The following is a 22,672-nucleotide window of genomic DNA, read 5'->3' as shown; positions in this document are numbered from 1 at the left end:
GGGTTTGATTGGTTTGGATTTGGGTTTGGTTTGGTTTGGGTTTGATTGGTTGAGGTTGGATTTGTTTTGTGTTTGGTTTCGTTTGGGCTTGTTTAGTTTGGAGTTGGGTTTGGCTGATTTGGGCTTGGTTTGGTTGGTTAGGGTTTGGGCTGGGTTGGTTTGGGTTTGGTTCGGTTTGTTTTGGTGTTGGGTTGGGTTGGTTGGGGTATGGTTCAGTTCATTTGGGGTTTGGATTGGGTTGGGTTCGGTTTGTTTTGTGTTTGGGTTCAATTTGTTTGGGTTCGGTTCGGTTCGGGGTTTGGTCAGGGCTTAGTTCTGTTGGTTGGGGTGTGTTTGGGTTCGTTTCGGGTTTGTTTATTTCGGGTCTGGGTTCGCTCCGCTCCATCTCCCCCTGCCTGTCCCCGCCCTCAGCCCCTCTCCTCCCTCTCCCCGCCGCCCGCGTTCCCGCGCGCGTCCCCGCGCTCTCCCCGCCCCTTCAGCGGCGTCGTTGCTGTGCGCGCCCCCGCGGGGAGAGGCGGGGCGGCGGCGCGCGCGCCCGGCCGTGCTTCCGCGGCTGCGCCCCGCCCGCGCCCCGCGCCCCGTGCCCCGCGCCCCGCGCCCCGCCATGGACAGCGACGAGGAGACGCTGGAGGAGACCGTGGAAGGTGCCCGGGGAAGGGGCCGGGGGGGGACCGGGAGGCGACCGGGAGGCGACCGGGGCGGGGTGCGGGTGCCGCATGACATCAGGCGGCTTATGCAACCGGCACATGGCGCCACCGCCACCGGCACCGGCACCGGCATCGCCCCCCGCCTGCTCGCCGTGCCTCGGGGCGCCGGGTGCGGTGTGCTGGGGGCGCCTCCCGGTGTCCCGGGCTGTGAGTGCTCCCCGCCACGCTGGGGCTTGTTCCTGCTCTCCTGCCTGCGTTGGGCCGGTTTTAGGGAAATTTGGCAGGGTGGGAGCTCGACCTGCCGAGCCTGAGCATCTTTGTTCTGCAGCCGCAGCCGCCGTCTGCTAACGCAGCCAGTGCCGAGGGCTCCACACAGGTAAATTGCAAAGCACACATCCTTAAAGCGCTCCCCTTTCGTTCTCCTTTGGCTCTGAAGAAGCAGCAAGAGCTGCAATGTGAGCTTTATTCTGCTCGGACTTAATCCGAGCTGGCCACTTGTATTCTGCAGAACACAAACCCGTGCCGATGAGGGTCTAAGTGTGTCACCCATCTGCTGGCCCCATGTGCAACAGCTGTAATGGGGAAAACTGATACGGCCAGGAAAGAGAAGGGGGGGACGTAGCCTGAACACATCAGAAAGGCTTTGGAAAGCAGCATTTGCAAAATGAAATAGCAAATTGACTGACGTATTGTGAGTGCATAGTTCTGCGAAGATTACATGCTTTTATTTCTTTAAATTCCTGCGGATATAGCTACGAGGTGGCACACCCACATTGTTGAAAGACATGTATTTATTGTTAAAAAAATAAATAAATAAATGCTTGCCTTGCTCAGTGGATTGAAGTGTAAGTCTATTCTGTTCTCACAGGAAATACACATTTTAGATAATTATTGTATTTTTGAAACCATAGATTAAGACAAGTTACAGTAGTACGAACCTTATTGCATTTAGAAACACTTCTATTTTTTCCACGGCTTCTCCTCTCTCATGTTTCCCATCTGCTTTCTTGTATCCTAACCCTTTTTATTTTTTAAGTGTAGTGTTCTGCGAGATAATAGATTTGGCTGTACCAAATCTCTGAACGTTTTTCCTAACAGAAATGGTTTGATGAGGATTACAGTTTTATACTAGGGAGCTACAATGTTTCAAGCATGTACACAGAACAGAATTGAAAATGTCTGTAAAGTTTAACATGTTTCTTTGTTCTTTGTCTGGGTTTTATTTCAGGGCATCTAGATGATGATGGGCTGCCACATGGATTCTGTACAGTCACCTACTCATCGACAGACAGATTTGAGGGAAACTTTGTGCATGGAGAAAAGAACGGCCGTGGCAAGTTCTTCTTTTTTGATGGAAGGTAGACACCGACTCTCTGATTTCCTTCTATTTCCTGCCTCCTGCTTACCGTGCTTTGAAAGTAATCTATATTCCTCATACGCTTCAGTTTCCAAACAAGCTTTCTCATTAAAAGCTGTAGTTGTAAAGTTTCCTCTGCTGCTGCGGTATGCAGAGTGCTGACAGGGTGCCTTTGTGGGCCTGGAGCTGTGTACGTAACACGAAGCCCAGAGTTGTTTCCTGGTGGGAGAGAGCAGCCTTTTGAGCGGTCTGAGTGCTGTAAAGTTGTCAACTAATTAGAGACCTTAAGAACTGGGATGTGCTCAAAGCTATTGAGAAAACATTCTGGCAGCTGCTTGGGCTGCAGAGTTCAAGTCCATAAGTACAAGTGGGCTTCTTTGTGTGCCTCGTAGCCCTGCATAGAGGATTTGTGGCCCTGCCAGGCCCACAAATAGGTGTAGGGCCTTTCTTAGAAATTGTTTAGTGGTTAAAGGGACCAAGTTAAACACTGCTGTTTTCTCCACTCTACTTAATCCTTTGCATGTTGCATGGTTGTGGCCTGATTTATTTCCAGAAAAGCCCCGATAACTTCCAGCCTCTTCACAGTGGCAGTGAAATTGGGCTAGTCCATGCCTGTGCGTGTGTTTTCTTAAGTCTTCGTTATGAACACCTTGTGTGTCTTCCCCCACCGGCAGCGTTTCTCCCTGCAGTTGCTCAGAACTGCCTCCAAAGGAGCAGCAGATGTATAAAATGACACGATTCTTCGTGGTTTTGCAGCTGTCGGTGGCACTATGAATAGCAGCTGTTAAACTGACAGTCGTGCCGGGTCTGCTCTCCCCCTGCTCAGCAAACTTCTGAGCAGGAGCGGAGGTATTGTGCTGGCTCAGTGAGTCAGCTCCTTGTCTGTATTTGCCTTTGCAGTTGCTTCATACAGGAGATAGTGGTTTTTTTTCATGAGAAGGATAATATTTTTATTCAGTTATGCAGGAACTGCTCAGGCCTCCGAGCCTGGATGAAGAAAAATCCTCACTGTTGTTGGTAATGAGCTTATTAAATCTTGTGCAAGTAGCTGAAAATCACTACTGCCCAGCAGCTGACCTCTGTAAAGCAGCGTGTTTTTTGTTTTTTTTTTCAAGTTGGCAGACAAGGTCTCTATGGACACATGTACATAACGCTTCTGTGCTTGTTGATGATCTCAGCAGAGCAGTCGCTGATTGTACAGTTAGAGAAACTGACCCACTATTTTGTTTGTAGAGCTGCTCCTCCAAGTAAGCCAGGGTACAGGCAGTGCTCTGTGGGAAAACTCGGGCTGCTGCCTGTGCTGAGCCTTTTCTGTACCTCTTCAGTGTTGCCAATTCTTCCTTTTTTTTTTCATTTACATAACCCCTTAAAAAAAAAAATGGAACAGTTGGCTACTGTATGACTTCAGGAACTAACAAAATGAAAATACACAAAAATAGTCTGTAATATGGTTTTGGAAAATGGGATATTTTTATAAACTGGCCTATGTTTATTTTAATTTAGCTAAAGCAGCCTTAACCAAGCAGTTGCTGCTGTTAGTAAAAACATTGCAGCTTACCTAGCTCTGCCCACATAGCAAGAGTAAGGTGCGCTCAGGAGTGGATGGCTCAGGTATGTCGAAGGAGGAATGACTTGGCACAAAGCAGGACGTGCTGTTTCCATTAACTGTGCCTTGAGCAAGGCTGAGTGTTTGTGAAGAAGTCTTACGAAGAGAACTGAATTCCACAAATTTCTCAAAACATCTCTGCCCTGCGGTATTGTGTGCCTCAGTGCAGTCAGTTGGTTGGTTTCACGTTGCCTGGGTCTGTTTCCACTGTGGGTTATTTCCCTCACGAGCCTGCTGGTAAAGGCTGAGAGCTAACTGCAGTAGGTCTGTTGTTTGGGGGTGGTTGAGTCCTATCAGACGCTGGAATGGCAAGAATTGTTTTCATTTGTCAAGTGTTGGGAAATAGCATCAGCTGCCTGTGTACCTTGTTTGCCTCAGTTAAAACGTCTCCCTTTTTTTCAGAGTAGTGATTTTCTTCCTGATGATTACTTACGGGAGTGAAAACCTGGACCGGAGTATCAGTTGTTTTCTTTCTCCCCCTGTTGCATTCAAAAATGCAACAAAACCCAACAGATTGTTTCAGAGAGAAGTTTCACCTCTGGCACACTCCCTCCTTTGGATCTCATACATGAACTTTCACTGGTGCTTATGCTTGCTGGAGAGCCCTTTACTAAACACTTTGCACAGTAGCTGTGAGTGTGAGAGTTGTACTTTGCACTGAGCTGCAGCTGCTGTTCTCTATTATTGGGAAGTTCTCGTGAAGTAACAGCTCCTGGATAGCAATAGAGAGGGGTATTATTTTTAAGAAAGTTTTTAATATTGCCATATGCGAGGAAGGGTGTGTAAATGGGTCAGGGCCTGTTGATGTAACTCAGTACCTGGAAGCATAGTGCATCGTGTGTCCCCCCAGCATTTATCACAGGTTTATTCTCTAGGTAGTGGATATTCCAGATCCACGCTAGGCCTGGCAGCGAGATCTGAGTTACAGTCAAAAAAAAAAAAAAAAAAAAAAGAGTATTTTCTTTGCATTTCTGAAGAAGTGTTGTAATTTAATAGTTCAACTAATGCGATTAAAGCTAACAGGAAGGTTGTTTTGTTTTATTTCATTACGTAAACTGGGAGTGACTTCTTTTAAAGAATGATCTGAAATGTGGACTCCATGCGTGTTGCCAGCTACGGTGAATTTCAAAACTGGTGACCTGTGATAAACTCGAGGAGAAAGCCGTGTCGTTTGCAGTCAGATAAGCACACGGATTTCTGGTGGTTCTCATCTGCTCTGCTCCTTCCCCGTGCTCTGCTGCAGGAGCTGTCTGCACACATCTGTAGCAAGCAGCATCAGGAAATTCATCCAACTGAAAAGTAAAGCAGCTTTCCTGCCCCGTCCCCCTCTGCGTCTGGTTTGTGTTGTCTGCTGGGGCACGGCGTGCAGCATGGGGAAGGGAGCTGGCTGGAACAGCGTTGCTGTGAAGGCAGCTGCGTAAAACCCAACCTGAACTCTTGTTTCTAAACAGTGTCTGACACGAGTAACTTACGTTCTTCTATTGTCGTGTGTGTTCCCATGGAAACCTCAACCAGATTGCCAAAATTTTGTGAAAACAAAGAGTGAGGTTTTAGAAACTAGGAAGTTACTTCTGAGAAAACATTCCTTCCCCAGCTCTTGACAATGTATTGTAGGACGTGTAGAGTCTTGTGCTCCCAGGCAAACTTCGGGCTTATACCACAGATGCCTGCATCAGAAACAGAATTATGCAATGACAGTGTGTGTGCTGCGGCTGGCTGTTAGCTAAACATGCTGGGGTAAAAGCCAAGCAGTTTGTATTTCCTTACACTGGCTCTAACCTGAGAAAGAAGTACCTGTAAAGGAGACTGTACTCAGTTATGCTTTGATTCTTTGTGGTTTCCATCAACAGCCTTTTGAAGCAGGGCAACAAGGCAGAACATGAGAGTATTACTGCATCTCTTCTAAAGGGTTTGCAAGACAAAACCAGAGTGAAATCAGTGTGTCTTTGTTCAAATCAGAGTGCAGCACTGGTTCTGTTTGACAGGCTGTGCTCCACTTTAATCGAAGTGCATGGAAAAATGACAGTGCTTTCAGCAAACCCAGCACTGGCTGCTGCTAAGCATATTGCTAGGGAACTAGCTTCGGATCAGTGGCAGGCTGCAGTTTGTGCTCTGTTACTGTCCACCTGTGTGGCAGAGCCATTTCATCTTACCAGAGACATCACCAAAGATCCAAACACAGGAGGCAGCGAAACCTCAGGTGAGGGCAGCTTTCTGTAGCAATAATTTCTTTGACCACGAGCAGTCTGTTTGTTGCTTTAATTTGCTACCTCAGCCTGTTAAAGCAGCAGCTCAGCAGTGCAATTGAGGTGAAGAGGTCTGTGTACACACAGTGCACCCTGGTGAAAGGACAGCGTCAGACGCAGGGCTGTGTCATGCCTCCTTCTTGGATTGGGGAATAGTCTTCCACTGCTGTTTTCTTTCTCTTTTTACCAGCACCCTGGAAGGGTACTACGTTGATGATGCCCTGCAAGGCCAGGGAATCTACACCTACGAGGACGGAGTGGTCCTTCATGGCACGTATGTGGATGGGGAGCTGAATGGGCCAGCCCAGGAGTACGACAGTGACGGGCGACTGATATTCAAAGGGCAGTATAAGGACAACATTCGACATGGAGTTTGTTGGATATATTACCCGGTAAGCCTGACCTCCTGCTCTTTTATTGCAGAACAGTACCCATATGCATCCCTCTTTTTTCCATGGCTGAAACAAATATCCACCAAGAGCCAGCTATCCAAAGGTCAGCACACAAAAATACAGGTGGAATATTTGTGCATTCTGGTTTTGGATAATCCGAGACACAGCCAAACCTTTTGAGTGTTGAATGTTTGTCCAGTAGGCAGGATACGGTAAGGCTGTGACGTGCCTTTATCATTTTCATGTTCCTGGGAACCCAGCCCCTTGGAAGTGCATTTCTGTGCATCTCCTCAGGAAGGCCGGGCCAGTGATCCTGACACTTTGTAGTGCTGACTGCAGGTGAAGAGCACAGGAGCCGTGCAAGCTATTGCTCCTGGTTAGCAGGGAGAGGAGGCCTTGTCTGCTTCTGCAGGGCGCGTTGTGGCGTCTGCCCTGGCACAACAGATGAGGTGGAACTGGTGTGAGAATTGTGCCTCTGAGTGGGGGGAGTCTGTTCATGAACCCAGGCAAGGTTAGGTCTTTCTGATTCTTGGTTAAAAACTTAGGTGTTCCTCTGGAAAACGCTGGAGAAATTTTTGATATGCTACTTAAGGCAACAATGGTACTACTGTTTTTATAGGTGTTTTTTTGTTTGTTTGTTTGTTTGTTTGTTTTTTCTGTGTGTGCATTAACTTGGGCCTTGATTCACAAACTGTTCATGTCAAATTTTTGTGAATCAAAACATCAAAGCTCAGGATTTGTGTCACGCAGAAGGAAAGACCTTGTGTTTTGGCTGGGTCACACTATGTGAAAAAGCCAGTTCATTTCTTGCATTGGTTTTATCCTGACTGGAATTAGACTTCATCCAGCTTCTCATGTCACTCTTTCTTACTCCTTGTCACAAACTCACGTCTGAACTTACTGTAGTTCATTGAGGTTGCTTCTTTAAAAAGTCAGGAAAAATAACTCAGTACTCTGCCTTTTCTTTTTTGTCCGTGCTTTCAGGATGGAGGCAGCCTTGTGGGAGAGGTGAATGAAGAAGGAGAGATGACTGGAGAGAAAATAGCCTACGTCTATCCTGATGGAAAGACTGCGTATTCTGGAAGGTTCATAGATGGGGAAATGATAGAAGCAAAACTGGCAACTCTGACATCTGTAGAGGATGGGAAACCTCAATTTGAAGTAGTACCAGGCAGTAAGTCCAGCTAACACACAAACTTGTGTTCTTCCTTGTATTGGAGCCATTTACTGCAGATGGCTTGGTCTGTATAGTATTAACCAGCGCTGGCTGTGATGAGAGAGTAGGCGTGTTAGTGAGAAGCCCTCTTTCTAAACTATAAAGTTGGACAGAAGAGCATGAGCGTGGGGAGAGATTTGTTTGCTCTGCAAACAAATGGGAAGTGACCCATGTGGTGGTGCTGCTGGATTGCATTTCGTAACCCTTCTCTGGCAGGCTGAGGGGCACAGTCCTGTTTGTCATGCTCACCGTTGCCATCTGGGTCAGCGTGAAAACCTGCTTAAGGGTGTTAATGCTGGCACAGCTGCCAGCTTTGTCTCGTTAGTGGAATAATTGGGAGTGGAGAACGGGGGTTGTGGTCTGGTTGTAGCTCTGTCAAGCTAGTGCAAGCGAGCGTCGCTGCTGTGGATGTTTTGCTCTCTGTGTTATTGTGCTGAAAGGACGCGGGGACTGGCATTAGTGAACTAGATTCAGCAGTTGTATAACAACCTGACTCACCAGCACCCTTCAGCCTGCCTGGTCCTGCTGACACAAAGAGGCTATGAAAAGGTTAGGGTCAGGGTGATGCCTGTGCCCACGCCGTGCTCCCTCTGCGGGGCAGTGGCGAGCTGGGGCTGTAGTTCTGGGGTGGTTTTGTTGCTCTGATGCATAAGTGGTGTTTTGGGGGTGAGAGGGCTGAGCTGTGGACAGGGCTGTGAATGTAAACAAGAACCGTGCTGTAATACTGACTGTGCTGCCACCAAGGATTGTCTCCCTCAGAATGAAATAAAACCCAGTGAAAAGAGGATGGCAAGTGAGGGAATGCCTGTGACCTTTTATTTTCTTATCACAACCTCTCAGATGTGACAGCAAATCAAATTTTAACCTAAAAACAAATTGAGAGGGCACAGTTGTGCCTTGTAAATAGGATTCAGTTGCACTCTGTATGAAGCTGCCTTCAGCCAGAGCAGATCCGTTTTTAGAACTTGGATACTGTGGACAATGGTCTTTTATCAATCCTTAGTATTCTGGGTTGTTTTTCTCCTTATTTCCACCTGCATCTTAACCTATCTCCCAGATAGTCCTCTGGCACAATAGTTGATTGGAGAGAGATGTAAGGGTATAATTAGAGCTGTACCACTGAGTTGCTTATTAATGGCAGGAAATAAATGACTGTAGCAAATGTACTTTGTGATTACTGAACATTATCTTCTGGCTGAAGTCTATTCTGGTTTTGAGCTAGAAAACATTTCATATATGAAATAGTCCAGCATTTTTTAGACTTAATGTGTTATTTATTTAGTATATCCTTTTTAAATTTTCTTTTATGTTTTAATGAAAGACTCTGGGAAGGGTCAGTTTTGGAAGACTGTCCTGACCTTTAAAACTTGGTAGTTTAAAGACGATGCATCCTCTTGTTGTGATTAATATACTGCTACTCTGGCATGTTGAGGGGAGACAGGTAATCAAGAAATGTAATCTCACAGAAGTCCATTTGTAAGTGCAGTTCTATATAATACCCTTTTTTTTTTTTTTTGAAGCATGACATTTCTTGCAGACGTTAAAACTTAATTTTTTAATGTCTTGATTGCATTTAAGGTTGCATGCTTTGAATATTGCCCATGAGTTTATTTCTTTTGATTTCTCTTTCTAGGCCCGGTGTACAGTTTTGACAAATCTACTTCATCCTGCATTTCTACAAATGCACTTCTTCCTGATCCGTATGAGTCAGAGAGGTAGGCTTTTTTTTCTTCTGCCCACTTTTGATGCTGTCAATACTTCTTTGCTGTAGCATATTTAGGCCCTGATTTTACAAGCCTTTTCCTCATTTAAAATAAAAATTGTTTAAGGTTTTATGTGGAATCCATTATTATGCATCAGTAAACGTGACTTGAATTTCTTTGATTTACACAATAAAGTTGCACTCCAGTGGATAGAACGCAGCCGTGTGTTTTAACAGGTTAAAGCAGGATCTCTTTAGCATTTCAAATGCATGTTCAGTACAGTACTTGGACTCCACTAACAGCCTACGTCTGTGACATTCTGAACAATAAAGTGCACTGTTGACACTCTAGATCCATAACTAGCTTCAGGTTGCTGTGTGCTGTGCTCAGTGTGTCTTACTGCATGCGTTGCAAAGTTTGCTGCCCTCCCTCTAGATGCAGCAAAGCACCAAGAGTAAATCATCAAGCTGGAGAGGTTCTTTTAACACTCCTGTAATGTTACAGCACATATTCCTCACAGGATATATTCCTCAGCAGATTGTCTCATGCCAGTCAGTTGGTGACACTCCTTTACTTCTGCTGCTAGCACACAGTATATTGCATAATTTCCTTTTTACCTAAGCTTCAGAGGCCTTGCTGTGTAGGAGTCTCAGCTGTAGTCCTTTTCTGATGCTCCAAAATATCTAAACAAGCGATCAGTAAAATGCAGGCATTTGCTTGGTTCAGGTACTTGAAGATACAGGGATTCCACCTTGAAAACTCTTCCTCAGTAGAATACTGATCTGTGCATGTGCACACCATCAACCTTGGCTTAGTCAGAACCTCTGGGGTTCTGTTGCTACTGAGGGTGTTCCTGAGGTAAAGCCCTAAATGAGTAATAATAACCTGCCAATGCAGTTTCAAAAAAGTAGTTTTCAGACTGATAAATAAAGACTGTCCCTGTTTACCACCAAATCTCCATTTTGCCAAAATAGAGAGAGTGTATGGAAGAGAGGAAGGTAAAGGGATTGCATTTGGAGGTTATGAATTATTAGTTTTCTTATTATATTGAGTTCTTAGCCTTTATGCCAGTAGTGTTGTGGTGATGCTTCTTGAAAATGTAAGCTTTACACAAACACTAATTCATGTTGTTTTTCCCTTTTAGGGTGTATGTTGATGTCTCTCTCATTTCCAGTGCTGGAGAAGGATTATTTTCGAAAATAGCAGCAGAAGCTAGTACAGTTATGTCCTTTTACAACGGAGTGCGAATTACACACCAGGAGGTAAAGGAAAGAAAGTCAGTCTGAATTTTCATTGCTCCTTCGGAAATGTTCTTATTGTAGGATTTTACACCCACTCCCCTTCCTACCCTTAAGTTTTAATATGATGGAATTTAATTGAAAGAAAATGAATGTTGATCTATGATTACTTTAAAAAAAAAAAATCTCCACCAAAAATGCCTACCCTTATACACAGGAAAAGCTCTAGTTGCTTATATTTGAACGTGTTTGCTTTCAAACTGCTGGCCAAGTTGACCCCTCCCCACACACACACTGGATTTTTGCCTTGCAAACTAGGTAGACAGCAGAGACTGGGCCCTCAATGGAAACACAATATCCCTGGACGACGAGACAGTGATAGACGTGCCAGAGCCCTACAACCACGCCGCCAAGTACTGTGCCTCGCTGGGGCATAAGGCCAACCATTCTTTCACTCCGAACTGCATCTATGACCCGTAAGTAGTCATCTGTTTTGAAGCAGAGGCCGCAAGGCTGTGCTGCAGCCTGCAGTCTGGGTTCATAGGGTGCTTCAGGGCAGCTGTGAGGCTGGGAGTAGTGGGTCACCATGCTCAAGTTCATGCTCTCCTGATGAGTTGGCACTGTGGATGCATGTTGTCTTTTCAAACTAACCCCATGGGGTAGATTGAAGTTTGCAACTGCACTACCTTTGTCATGAATTTCAAGAGCTGCCTGTTGGTTCTAACATGCACAAGCACTGCTCTCTAAGTCCTAGTCAGACTCTGAACCATGTTTGCTGAACTGCAGAAGCTTGACCAGCACCATCAGATGTTGCTGTCTTGTCCAAAACACGAAAAATAAGTATCTTGCTGCTTTAGAGTTGGTGCAGGGCACTAGGAAACTTCTCATATATGCAAATACTCAAGGATGTAAATATTTTCATACCAATGTATGAATGGACAGACCTGTGGGTACCTAACTAGAAAACGGCTTTCCTTTATTAAATAAGTTGGTTTCCTTTACTGTTGGGCCCTGGGAGAAGATTCACAGAGGTGTATTATGACTGGCAGCTAACCTACACTGGGGAAATTAAGCTGAGCAATTTTTCCCTGCTCTCTGGTCTCACATAATCTATAGCATTCTCCAGTTACCCAGCTATTTATCACTGCAAGCCCACGGCATGTGGCAGTGATCAACTTGTAATTTATTCCAAGCGAGCAGTGTTGTAGGACTTTTGGAAAGCTTCAAGCAATACAGCTATGTAAAGCTGTTTTGATAAATATGTGTCCTCATTACTGAAGCCTTTTTAAGGTTGACTTAAAGAAATCTGCTCATCTAACATCAGAGTACGTGACGTTACACTCAGCTGTGAGTGACTGCTGGAAGCATTTGTGAAAGGGGCTAACCGAGTCTGTGAATTGACTGCTGAGCCTAGCGAAAGTGTTTGTTCTCTGTCTAGGTTTGTTCACCCTCGTTTTGGGCCAATCAAGTGTATCCGTACCATCAGGGCTGTGGAGAAGGACGAGGAGCTAACAGTGGCTTACGGATACGATCACAACCCGGTGGGGCAGAACGGGCCAGAAGCACCCGAGTGGTACCAGCTGGAACTGAAAGCTTTCCAGGCTGCCCAGCAGAAGTGAAGCGGGAGCTCCTCCTCAGCTCAGCAAACTCAAATAGAAACTCGGATCTATGCACTACCTTTCTACTGAAAACTGGACAACCAGGGATTGTTCATGCTGTTGCATCATAACTTTGCATTCTGTGTTAAGAGATAAGTTTCTTGCATACTAACTAGGTTTGACTGTGTTACTCATAGCAGATTTAAAATTAGCTAGCGTTGCACCAGTCTTATCTGGAGAAATTATTTAATATTCTATACAAGACGTGATATTCTTTGGTAGCTTCTGCTTTTGCACCATATGCAAAGATGCCAAAAGACTAGACAGAAAACTAAAATGGGTATATCGTTCTCTTTTAGTCGGCAGACTTAGTGTTGCTCTCTATCTGCCTAGGCATTATTGTGCAACTGCATTTTGCATATATGCCACTTGTGATGATAACAGTAATATTTTGATATTCTCTAATAGTAGCATAATTTTGCCTTTTTAAACCTTTGATCTGAATCTTGCAATAGAGCAGTTTATTAGCATATAGGAGGCTGGGTTTTAACTCCCCTTTCCTCTTGTCTGAACGTTGTTCTTTCTACAAATCCTCTTTTGCAGGAGAAAATCCTTTCTAACTAGTGGAAAGGCTTGTGTGTGTATGTGAGAGTGCTGTGTGTTGGTCTCTGTGGCTCTCTAAATAGTATAGCAACATGTCCAAACCTAATATTTATCTAGCCTTTATGGCTGGCTTATTTTATTTAATTTATGATTACGACACGCAAATGAAGCTGTTCTTTGCATGAAGACTTTCCGAAGGGAGAAAACAGATTTACTTGTTGAAGGACTTTCAGAAGTAGGTGTTCTGGAAGGCAGACACGTGAACTGCATTAGTGTCCGCGAGTTGGTGTACGTATTTCACCAGTTCTTGAGGCAGAAATTTTAGCAGTGAGACGCTTGTGTCTCACGTGGGTGCTCCTAGAGGAAGTGCGTGTATTCGAGGGCAGGCTGCAGTACTGGGTTACGGAGCGCTGTATCTTTTCTGTGTGTTCAGCTGACAAAGAATATAGCCTCGTAGCAGTCTTTTAGCAGTACTAGCTTAAGACACAGTGAATTAATACAGTATGAGATGTCAAAATAAGATTTAAATAAAAGAGAAGATTGTTTTTGGAAGACAAACAATGAATGTAAAAACATCACTCACTGCTCGTATTTAGAAACAGCAGTCAATCCATAGCTTTGTTACAGCCAACAGTGGGGGCTTGTGAATATTCATCTGCAGGGTTGTGTTCTGGGGTTTTTCAGGGATAGGAGAGTTGTTCATTTTTCTGGATACTGTACTGGTCTTGCCTAATGCTGTAGAAGAGAGAGATAATGTATCGTTTCAGTCTGGATACTGGAGCCCCTTTGGGTCTACGACCTTCTCTTTTGGGTTTAGCAGCTTAGGAACACCTCAGATGCATTTGCAACACTTTCTTTAAATGTTTGTAGTTAAAACTGTTTGTATATATGTAACATAAACAATTTGGAAATTAGACCTACCTTTCTATTGCAACACACTAGCTTGGTTGCTTGAACGGCTGGAGGTGCCTGGCTGTCAGGGGAGCTGGATGTGGGGAGCGCGTTGGGCTGGTACCTGGAGGTGGAAGGAGGAGGCTGCTGCTTTGTGCAGCCTGAGGGTCTTTGCTTTGGCACGTGTACAAAGCTAGGAATTGTGCGTGCAGCCCTCCCGGGCGTGGGGCTCTGCTTAGTTCCTCTGACTGATCACAAAGCTTTTTCAGCATTTTACCGTTTAAGCTCTCACAAAAGCAACTCTACATGTGCTGGGGTTCAGCTAGGCTCGGGGCTCTTTGACTCTGTTCCAGCAGTGATCTGAGAGTGCGCTGCGACACAGCCCTTCTTGTGCTGGAAACTTGTGCCACAGCTCCACTTCTGGTCCAGGGCAGGTGGCTGGCAGAGGTGATGTCTCGAGGACTCAGCTGAGCATGCAGGGAGACAGGACTGGGCCTCCAGGTGAGGGAGGCTTGGCAAAAGCCAATTGGCAGCACAGCTTCAGCAAATCAACCCTAGAAGGAAATGTGTGTGTTTTGCTCTTTCTCTGCCTGCCCACAGGTTATTATTTTAGGTCATGGCTGTTTCAGCCATTTGCAGAAAGGCATGTCTCTGGCAGGAAGCTGTTGTGTGTGTCTCATGGATTATTCTTCCACAACCGTGACATCTATAAAGTTAGGCTCGTGTTTAAGTGCGAGGAAGAGGAGAGGGAAGATGCGTGGCTGAATGCAGCTGGTTGGGCAGTAACTCCTTCCACGTTAACCTGCTTTCCTTCTCAACAACCCTCTCTGGGCTGCTCACCTCTTCGTGCCAGCTGGAGAGCTGTGCTTAAAATGTTCCGATCTCTCAAGCTCCTCTGGCTTTGTTCCTGAACAGGCTCTGATTCCTCTCTTCTCCTCTTCACGTAGACTCGCTAATTTTAATAGATTTGTCTGCCTTCATATTGTGTGATTTTAGAGAGAAGTAGAAGACGGGGTGCTCTTTGCACATCGAGTTCGGTGATTGCATTATAAAATAGGGAATTCCTAGAATCAAGGCACTCAGGTGTCCTCGGTGTGTTCTCAAAAGCCACTAATTTGGCGGCAGTCAGGCAGATGCTCTTGCGTATATTTGTAGCCTGCTAGTTTGCAGCAGCTTTTGTCTGTGTTAGCTCTACTGTCCTTTTTCTCTCTGCTCTGTTAAAATCTTCTGGTCCTCCTATAGACCCCTTCTTCAGTGACCAACCTTCTATAAAAGTTGTGGTTATGAAGCTGCTTTGGCTTGATTCAGGACCAAGCCTTTTAATTCTTCTGTGTTTTGTTTCTCGTTGTGGTCTGTTAGAGCGGGGACGGTTGGGATGGTTTTTACCGCTGGACAGCGAAAGGGCTCAGAGCTCAGCGGGTCCTTCAGAGGTTTTTGGGAGGTGTGCGTTGGCAGCCACAGGTTTAAACACAGGTTAACTACGTAACTCCGAGTAATGCCTTAACTTGGTCAGTGTGTTCTGCAGCTCGGCTTCTGGGGCTCTCTAGGCAGCGAGACCAGCTTAGCAAAACTACTTATCGGTAGTAACGTGAGACCCACCCCAAAACTTAATCTTAATTTGGAGCAGACAAAATAGTCATTTTGCAAAGTGATCTTTCTGAGCTTGCTGAATGCCGCTGACTGTGAAAATGCAGTGAGTGAAGCAGCTCTGCTTCACTGGAGCTGGCCCAGGGCCTTTCCTGTTGGAACAGAGATTGGAAGAAAAGCTGATACCTGTCAGCTGAACCTGGGTGGCCAGCTGGGTCTTTGCTGTACCCTTTTGGGGAAGACATGAGGGAACTTGAAGTTGCTGCTTTTTTCAGGTACATGTCAGTTCCCAACTTCCACCCTTGGCCTGCAGGACTGCAGATGGCTTCAGTGTAATGGCAGGGTTGTTAATGGAGCACCTTCTTGAGAAGGAGCCCGTATCAGCCTGTGTTAGAGGCTGTTGACTGTCTCTCTGAAAAGAAAGCTTAAATTGATCTCCCTGCTATGGCAGCACTGTGTTTTCTCACCAGGAATAGAGAAGCCTAGTTTTAGAAGCAGTTAATTTTGGAGACGAGAGCATGGGAAGTTACAGCTGAGAGCTACCTGCTGCTGGGCCATGCCTCTGGGTAAGAGGGAAAAGGGCTTAGGCATAGAGAAGGGGATCTCATGCCGAGTCTGCTGCTATAATGTGACTCTCTGGGATCTACAAAAACACCTAATTTTCCTTCACAAATCTGAAAAAGTTTTTTTCAACTTTTTTTGCTACTAATAAAAAAAAAAAAGCCACCTTATCCTACAGAAATGAAGTCCTAACTGATGAAAGAGTCAAAGAAGTCCGTGGTTATGTGGAGCTTCAGCTGTCAGGGTGATAGCTCAGGTAGCTCTTTGACTTTTCCTGCAGTTGAGACAACACCTGTTGGATGGCCCTTGCTTTTTTCCACATGCAGCTCAAGCATGGCAATGGGTGACTCGCACAGGTTTTGGCCACTTGGGAGGCCTGTTGTGTGCCCTTGCAAGGCTGCTTGTTTCGGGAGCGACTCGATAGCCGACTCTTTAGCTGAGCCTTTTCAGACGCGGAGCTCTTAGTGTTGCACACAGCCAGCAGTGGCTGTAGTTTCTTTCTCAGGGCTGTTGTAATTCTTGGCTGGCGTGGAAGCGAGAGCACCCGTCAGGATTTCTCACCCTCTGCTAGGTGCTCAAGGAGCAGAGCAGCCAATGGCTGGTACAAGAAACCGAGAAGTGGTGCAGATCCTCACTTGTCTGTTTCCTTCCCCCGGCTCTAAGCCACCGCGGGGCCTGGCTGCAGGTGGGTTGTCCCCATCGCACCCGTCCTGCAGTGGAAAGCAGGGCTCACCACTTCGGTTGTGCCAGGAACTGTACAGCATCGTTTCTGTCCCAGAGGCCTCTCTGATTTTTATCCTTTTATTTGAATCGACAGTACTTTGGAAAATGCTTCAGTCGTGACGAGGTAATGAGTTGTACAGAGCTGGTTATCTGCTGCTTTGATTTCCTCTCACACAACAGAATTTCTGAAGCTGTAGGTGTCTGAGGAACTCACCTCCAAGCACTTAAAAAAAAAAAAAAAATTGCTTTGAAAACAATGTTGCTGAAGTGTCTCCTTACATGCTGGGATGCTGCATTATACGCCGCCTCCTCGCTTACACCACGTTGTCATGTGCTGAGAGTATTTGGGTGAGGAGCGCAGGCGTGGGAGCAGCTTCACCTATGGATCTACGTGGGCTTCGTGCTCACCTGTGCCCCCCTGGGAGAACTTGTTCTTTTTGCTTTGTGTACTGGAAACACGGGAACTATATTTTTGGAAGAAGAGTTTCTAAGCAGTCTTATAAAGAATTTTCTTCTGGTTTTATTTTTTTTTCTAAAAAGGTGCAAGATTGAGTGCATGTTTACTTGCCCCAGATCAAAGGTTTTGAACACTAAGGTCACTATCTGTTGAATGGACCCTCCTCTTGGCGCTCTTCTGTCTTCAGGCAATTGAAGCTCCTGCCCTCTCTCTCTGCCAGTTCTACTGTAACTACTGTTTTTCTGTTTGTTTCCAGGAGAATTATATATACAAAAGTTCAAAGCAATTAAATGTTCAAGCCATAAAATCATGAGTGTGGGAAGACCCTCTTCACAAGTTTTAACATATTTGTATGTAAAATGATGTTTGTATGAAATATTTTCATGGTAGAATGAATATTTAAAAAAAAAAAAAAATCCACAAAGATCTAAACCAAATTTAAAAGGATGTCTTTTTGTAAGATGCAAGTGTAATTGGTTACCAATAAGTAGTTTTTTTTAAAGGGGAGATGCAACAAACTATTGCAAATTATAATTGCAAATGGTCGTTTCTGCTATTTGGGAAGGTATTTATGCAGCATTACCCACGGCTGTCATAAATCATTGCAATAGCAAGGCCAGTCACATCTTCAGGACATACCTCCCAGCTTGGCCCTCGGTGGTGTCGTACAGGCGGACCCATCCCTCCTTCCCGCGGTCTCCTCCTCCTTTTCCTACTGTAACTGTACCCAACTTCACTCCTGAGCTAAGATCCAGACTAAACTTGTGTGTTACTCAACAGTTTCTGCTGGGCCTTCTGCTATTTTAATACTCTTCAGCCCATACTTAGTGGGTGTCTCTGTTCTGAAGAACTAAGTGCTACAGAATAATCCTTGGGGTGAGCTTATCCACGCGTTAGCAGTTAACCCCGGAGTATTTAACTTGTATACAGTACTTGATAGGTGTTTTATGACATTTGTACTCGAACTATGAGCCTTACTGAACATCTGGAGGTTTATTCATGACTTTTAAAAAATGGATAACTCTAAGAAAGATGTTTACATGAATGGTGATTGCCCTTCCTTTGATGTTATGAATGAGGTTTTTATAGTGTGTTTGGGTGTATGTGCAAGGAAGCAAGAAAAAAACAAAACAAAACAAAAAAGTTTCTGGGGAAAAAAAATATATAAAAATAGACTTGACAAACATTTGTAATAAGTGAATTTTAAAGATCGCTTTAATTGCGCTACGAAGGCAATGCAGATATTAAACTATTCAAGAGAACGGCTGCCTCCCTGCCTCTTTCTCTGGGGGTTTCTCCTCCTCCCGGGGCTCCCCGGCCGCGGTTACCTCAGGGCCCGGGGGCGGCTCCGAGCCCGGCCTCGCCCCGGTCCCGTCCCTGTCCCCGTCCCCGTCCCCCGCCTCCCTGCGGGGCCGTGTCCCGGGGCGGAGCTGCGGTGCCGGGGCCGTGCGGGCGCTGCGTGCCCCGGCCCGGCCCGGCCCGGGGGGGGCCATGTCTCGGTACCGGCGCTCCGGGGATCGGTACCGGTACCTGGTGTTCTGGCAGCGCCCCATGGTGCCGCTGGGGCTGCTGCAGCTGGCGCTCAGCGCCCTCTGCGTCGTCAGCGGCTTCGTGGACGGCGTCTTCAGGACCGAGTCCGCGCTGGGCAGGACCAGAGCCCCGCTGTGGGCCGGCATGGTGAGGCTGCTCCCTTCCCTCCTTCCAGGTGCTCTTTTTCCCCGCTGCTCCCTGGGGTGGGGCAGGCCGGGGCCGCTGCTGCTGCTCCTGGCTTCCTGCTCCGAGCCCAGGTAGCGCCAGCTTCCTCCTCCTGCCGCCCTGCTCAAGGGGCTCGGTGACACCGGTTTATACCAGGTAGCGCAGAAAATGGGGCGTTGTGGCAATGGCCAGGCCTTCTTGCAGAAGCCTAGTGACCGTAGAGGCCGATGAAGGTTAGGAGGGGAGCGTGTGCTCAGCACTGAGGTCTCCTCCATCTCCTGGTGCTGCTCCGTGTCCCACAGCGGGGCACTGGGGTCCTGCACCCCACTGGGGTCCTGCACCCCAACTCCTTACATCCCAGCGATCCATCACCCCAAGGCAGTGTTACTGAAGCACACACTCCCATCCCGAGCCTGCCCGGCTCCCTCCAGTGAAGGCTTTTGTCCCTCTGCAAGCTGCGTGATGGCTTGGGAAGGCAGCGCGGGCTCGTAGCGCTGCAGTCAGACCTCAGCTCTGTTATGAGCTGTGAGGCCGCTCCCAGGATTGCTGCTGTGGGTGCAGCTGATGTGTAAGACACGTCTCACGCAGCCCAGCATCCTGCCGCTGCTCCTAGCCACCAGGAGATGCCTCAGAGGTTAAACGCAGTAGATCAGCAACTCTCTTCCCTCTTTCTGTTTGTGATCTGACAGCTCCTCTGGTCCCAGCCTTGAAAACGAGGGCCTTCCATCTGTTCTGTGGCACTTTATCTTCAGAATCTGATACGTGTCGTCCAGTTACCAACTCCTTTTCTGGTCTGCAGGTCATGGGAGTCCCGGGCGTCCTGGCTTTGTTTTCCTCTCAGAGAAAGAACCCCATTCTCGTAAGCTTTGGGGCTTTGGGGGAGGGGGGGGGGGACGGGCAAAACGTGGTTCGGGGCGATCAAAAGCTCTTTAGGTAGGAAAAGAACTAGCTGGTTCTTCTACAAGATTGAGAGCTTTATTTCTGTGAGTTCTCTTCATTGAAAAGGCAACATTGTTAAGCAAAATGAGGCTTCAGTGTTACTTCACTTTCTAATGCATAACATGAGCTATGGCTCTAATAGACAAAAGCCTGTAGAAATGGTGGCTTTTGAAAAGCAAGCCATCCTGGTATTGCTTCCTGGTATTAAGAGCTGTGTACGCCAAGATAGGAAGCGAGTTAAGTGACTTGCATTTCCTAGATAGTTCCTCTATCCCTGTAAGCTCAAAAGGGGGATATTGTTTCTTAGGAAGAGGACCCTAAGAACAAAGTATTTCAGCCCAGCTTGCACCTGTGGGCCAGATTTGGGCTCAGTAGTTCAGTATCATGGAAACATTCATCGCACTGCCTGTGGCTTCCACCTGACTGTTGCTACTGGATACTTTGTGTTATGGGAGGTCAAAGGCTGGTACCTGTCACTCATTAATTAATACCTTTTGTTTGCAGTAATGATGTTAATTTACTAGAGGATAGTTTAAATTCCTTCCTGCCTTCTTACTCTCCCTTAATTTCCCTGTATAGGTGAACGTGCTGGTAGCTGCGTCTATAATCTCTTGTGTTGCCATCCTCATTGTGATAGTTTATGGCTCCCTGACGCTGGGCTATGGGGAAGAGGAGGACCTAAGCTCCCACCCAGCCCACGTTATCCGCACGGTAAGTACCGCTCGTGCCCATGGGGAGCAGGACAGGCCAGCCTGCCACCACTGCCACCACGCATGCTCGTATCACTTCCCACCGCGTGCTGTCCAGGTATGAGCCTGGAAGTGGTGAAGCCAGGTTAACTGCAGCTGCTGCACCCAACAGGTTGGGCTTGTTCTAGGAAAAGAATCACGGTACCCATTGTGAAAAGGGACAGCCAGTGAATGTATCCCTGGCCTGCTCTGAGGCAGCGCTTGCTAGGCTCCTGAGTCCCTTCCAGCCTGCCTTTCAGGTGATAAAGTTACAGCAATTACACATCAGCTGATTAAATCCAGGTGTCATTTCAATAATATCCCACGAATAAATGAGAAAGGAATGAGTTAGCCCTTTTATACCTCAAATCTTATGCAAACCGTAACTTCCTGTGTGTATGAATACCTCCAAGGTAGATGAAAGTATTCACTACTTTATTGCAGGACAAAGTCAAACAGGCTGGTGAGGTGCAATGTAGCAAGATGTGTTTCATACTTAGTGTGAAGAGGAGGAGCAGCTGTTCCTTGGATTTCTACTCATTGTTAAAGCCAGAGCACAGCTATTTCCAAACCCGATGCAGTTGCATGTCTTAAATTTAGTAAGAACCCTTACCTTACTTCTTGCTCTTTTCCCATTTGGGGCTCACGCTTGGCTTGCTCTTCAGCTCACAGGAAGAAAAGCTTTAAATAACACTGACTTTAAATCAATGTCCTAACATATAATCATAGCACTCTTGCAGTAATTAGAGTATTTTTGATTCACTTTTTGAACGTGGCTTGAACATTTCCTTTTTTTTGCTTGCAGAAGTTTGTACTTAGCAAAGTTGTCAAGGGTGCTAGCATCACGATGCTCGTTGCATCGATCTGCAGTACTGTCGTCGTGACGATTATTGCTTACTTGGGATGCCGAAGTCTTCCGTGCTGCGCGTGCTACGATAGCGTAACTGGAATGGTGAGTGAGGAGTCTGGGAGCACCGATTCATTTGCACTGAATGTGGGTGGTAGGGGAAGAAACTGAGGAGGTGCGTTGTTCTTCTACAAACCTTATTTTGGCTTTACCCCAGTCATCCAGTGCTAATTCTATGAAATGAAGGGGCTGTTAGAGGGATTTTACAGTTTTCTATTTTTTCCTTTTACTTCCACCTTCTTATTTATAGTGTTGTGTTAGACCTAGCATAAGTTATCTTCATTTTCTAAAACATTGGTGCTGAAGCTACTGTGGTGCCATTGCCTTTGAGTTCCTGCTCTCCTCTGTAAATCAACGATTGCTCCATGGTACAGCATTTCAAAGACTTGCTGGTACTCACAAACCAAGATGCCTCATCTCTAGAACTACAAATTCAGTAGTAAGAATGTCCCAAGCACTGTGTATGAAGCGTAGTGTGCAGGTATGTGTAGTGAACCCCGTTTTACTGTCAACCTTTGTGAAATCTGCCTCAACTCATGATGCACACGCTGCGTCTCTGCCAAGTGAGCTCAGTGAATACCAGCTGCTTCTGTACTAGAATAATTCTGATGCTGTATTAAAGCACAAATATCTGACCATCTTACTTGATAAGAACTTCATTGGTACATCTTATTTGCAAGGCAGCCAAGTGTTTGCAAGTGTGTGAGGCAAGGCTGCTTTAAACTTTCAAGCTAAAACTTGTTGAAAGGAGTGAACTACACAGGCATTTTAAATGCGTTCAGGTTTATCTTTTTGAACAAGCTCACAAAATGTCTTTTTTAATGGTATTATTTCATTCGTAGGAATGGTTGCAACCTAATGAGGACCAGAATCAGGCTCTGGAGATGGTTTGCACTGTACAAAGTGAGTAACTCTTCCCATCCGTATATTTGGATGTTCACCAGGGGTATGGAAGGAACATGCTGAATAAGCTTTACATCACAAGCCAACATCCTGATAACCAAAGTACTCTGAGCCAAAAGAACTCAGGATTTTGTGCAAGAGTCAATAGCAGGTTTAATGATTTCTTCTTTCCTTCCCCACACAGGTCCGGGAGACAGAATTTTCAATTTCCCAGATCGGTTTCCAGTCCAGGACGTTGACACAGAGGAAGACACATCCAAACCTCCACCATACATCAGAATGACTTGAAAAAGCGATAGAACATTTTCAAGCTACTAGTCTAAATGTGTAGCAAGATGGATGTGAGAAGTTCTTCATCCTCAAGACGGCTGTGCACTTTCCCTGGGCCTTTTAAAAAGCACCCACAGAAAGAACTATTGACTGCCCAGTGGTCAGCAAAGATCCCAGTGCAAATGGAAAGACTACAGATATTTTTGGATGGCCAGACTTTGCATAGTTAAAATACCTCATTGTCTCTGGAAAGCATGAACTTTTTTCCTCCAGCTTTTGTACTTAATTCATGTTTTATTCCTCTAGAATTCATCATGCAATTTGTCTAGCAGTGCTAGCCTGATGCATTCAAATATTAAATACTATTAATTTTTAAAAGAAACTGGTTTTGGAGTATTCCCCCCA

At 46.0% G+C, this 22,672-nt stretch overlaps 2 protein-coding genes across 2 annotated transcripts; both read left to right on the top strand.

The window, feature by feature from the left end:
- The first annotated feature begins 504 nt into the window (after window positions 1–504).
- Window positions 505–18,087, top strand: SETD7 (SET domain containing 7, histone lysine methyltransferase). The gene is made up of 8 exons (XM_084517424.1): window positions 505–644; window positions 1,876–2,005; window positions 6,047–6,248; window positions 7,233–7,422; window positions 9,098–9,179; window positions 10,312–10,429; window positions 10,724–10,881; window positions 11,844–18,087. Exons 1-8 carry the CDS (start codon window positions 605–607, stop codon window positions 12,022–12,024), a joined length of 1,101 nt encoding a protein of 366 aa, XP_084373550.1. The 5' UTR covers window positions 505–604; the 3' UTR covers window positions 12,025–18,087.
- A 108-nt stretch (window positions 18,088–18,195) lies between these two features.
- On the top strand, window positions 18,196–22,649 carry LOC311435896 (uncharacterized protein). The gene is made up of 6 exons (XM_084517425.1): window positions 18,196–18,502; window positions 19,320–19,379; window positions 20,039–20,170; window positions 20,993–21,139; window positions 21,937–21,997; window positions 22,182–22,649. Exons 1-6 carry the CDS (start codon window positions 18,317–18,319, stop codon window positions 22,283–22,285), a joined length of 690 nt encoding a protein of 229 aa, XP_084373551.1. The 5' UTR covers window positions 18,196–18,316; the 3' UTR covers window positions 22,286–22,649.
- Window positions 22,650–22,672: the final 23 nt, after the last annotated feature.

Source organism: Aythya ferina, assembly GCF_964211825.1.
Source record: "Aythya ferina genome assembly, chromosome: 4".
NCBI lineage: Eukaryota > Metazoa > Chordata > Aves > Anseriformes > Anatidae > Aythya > Aythya ferina.
Note: the sequence above shows the minus strand (reverse complement) of the source record. Positions and strands in the feature narration are given on the sequence as shown.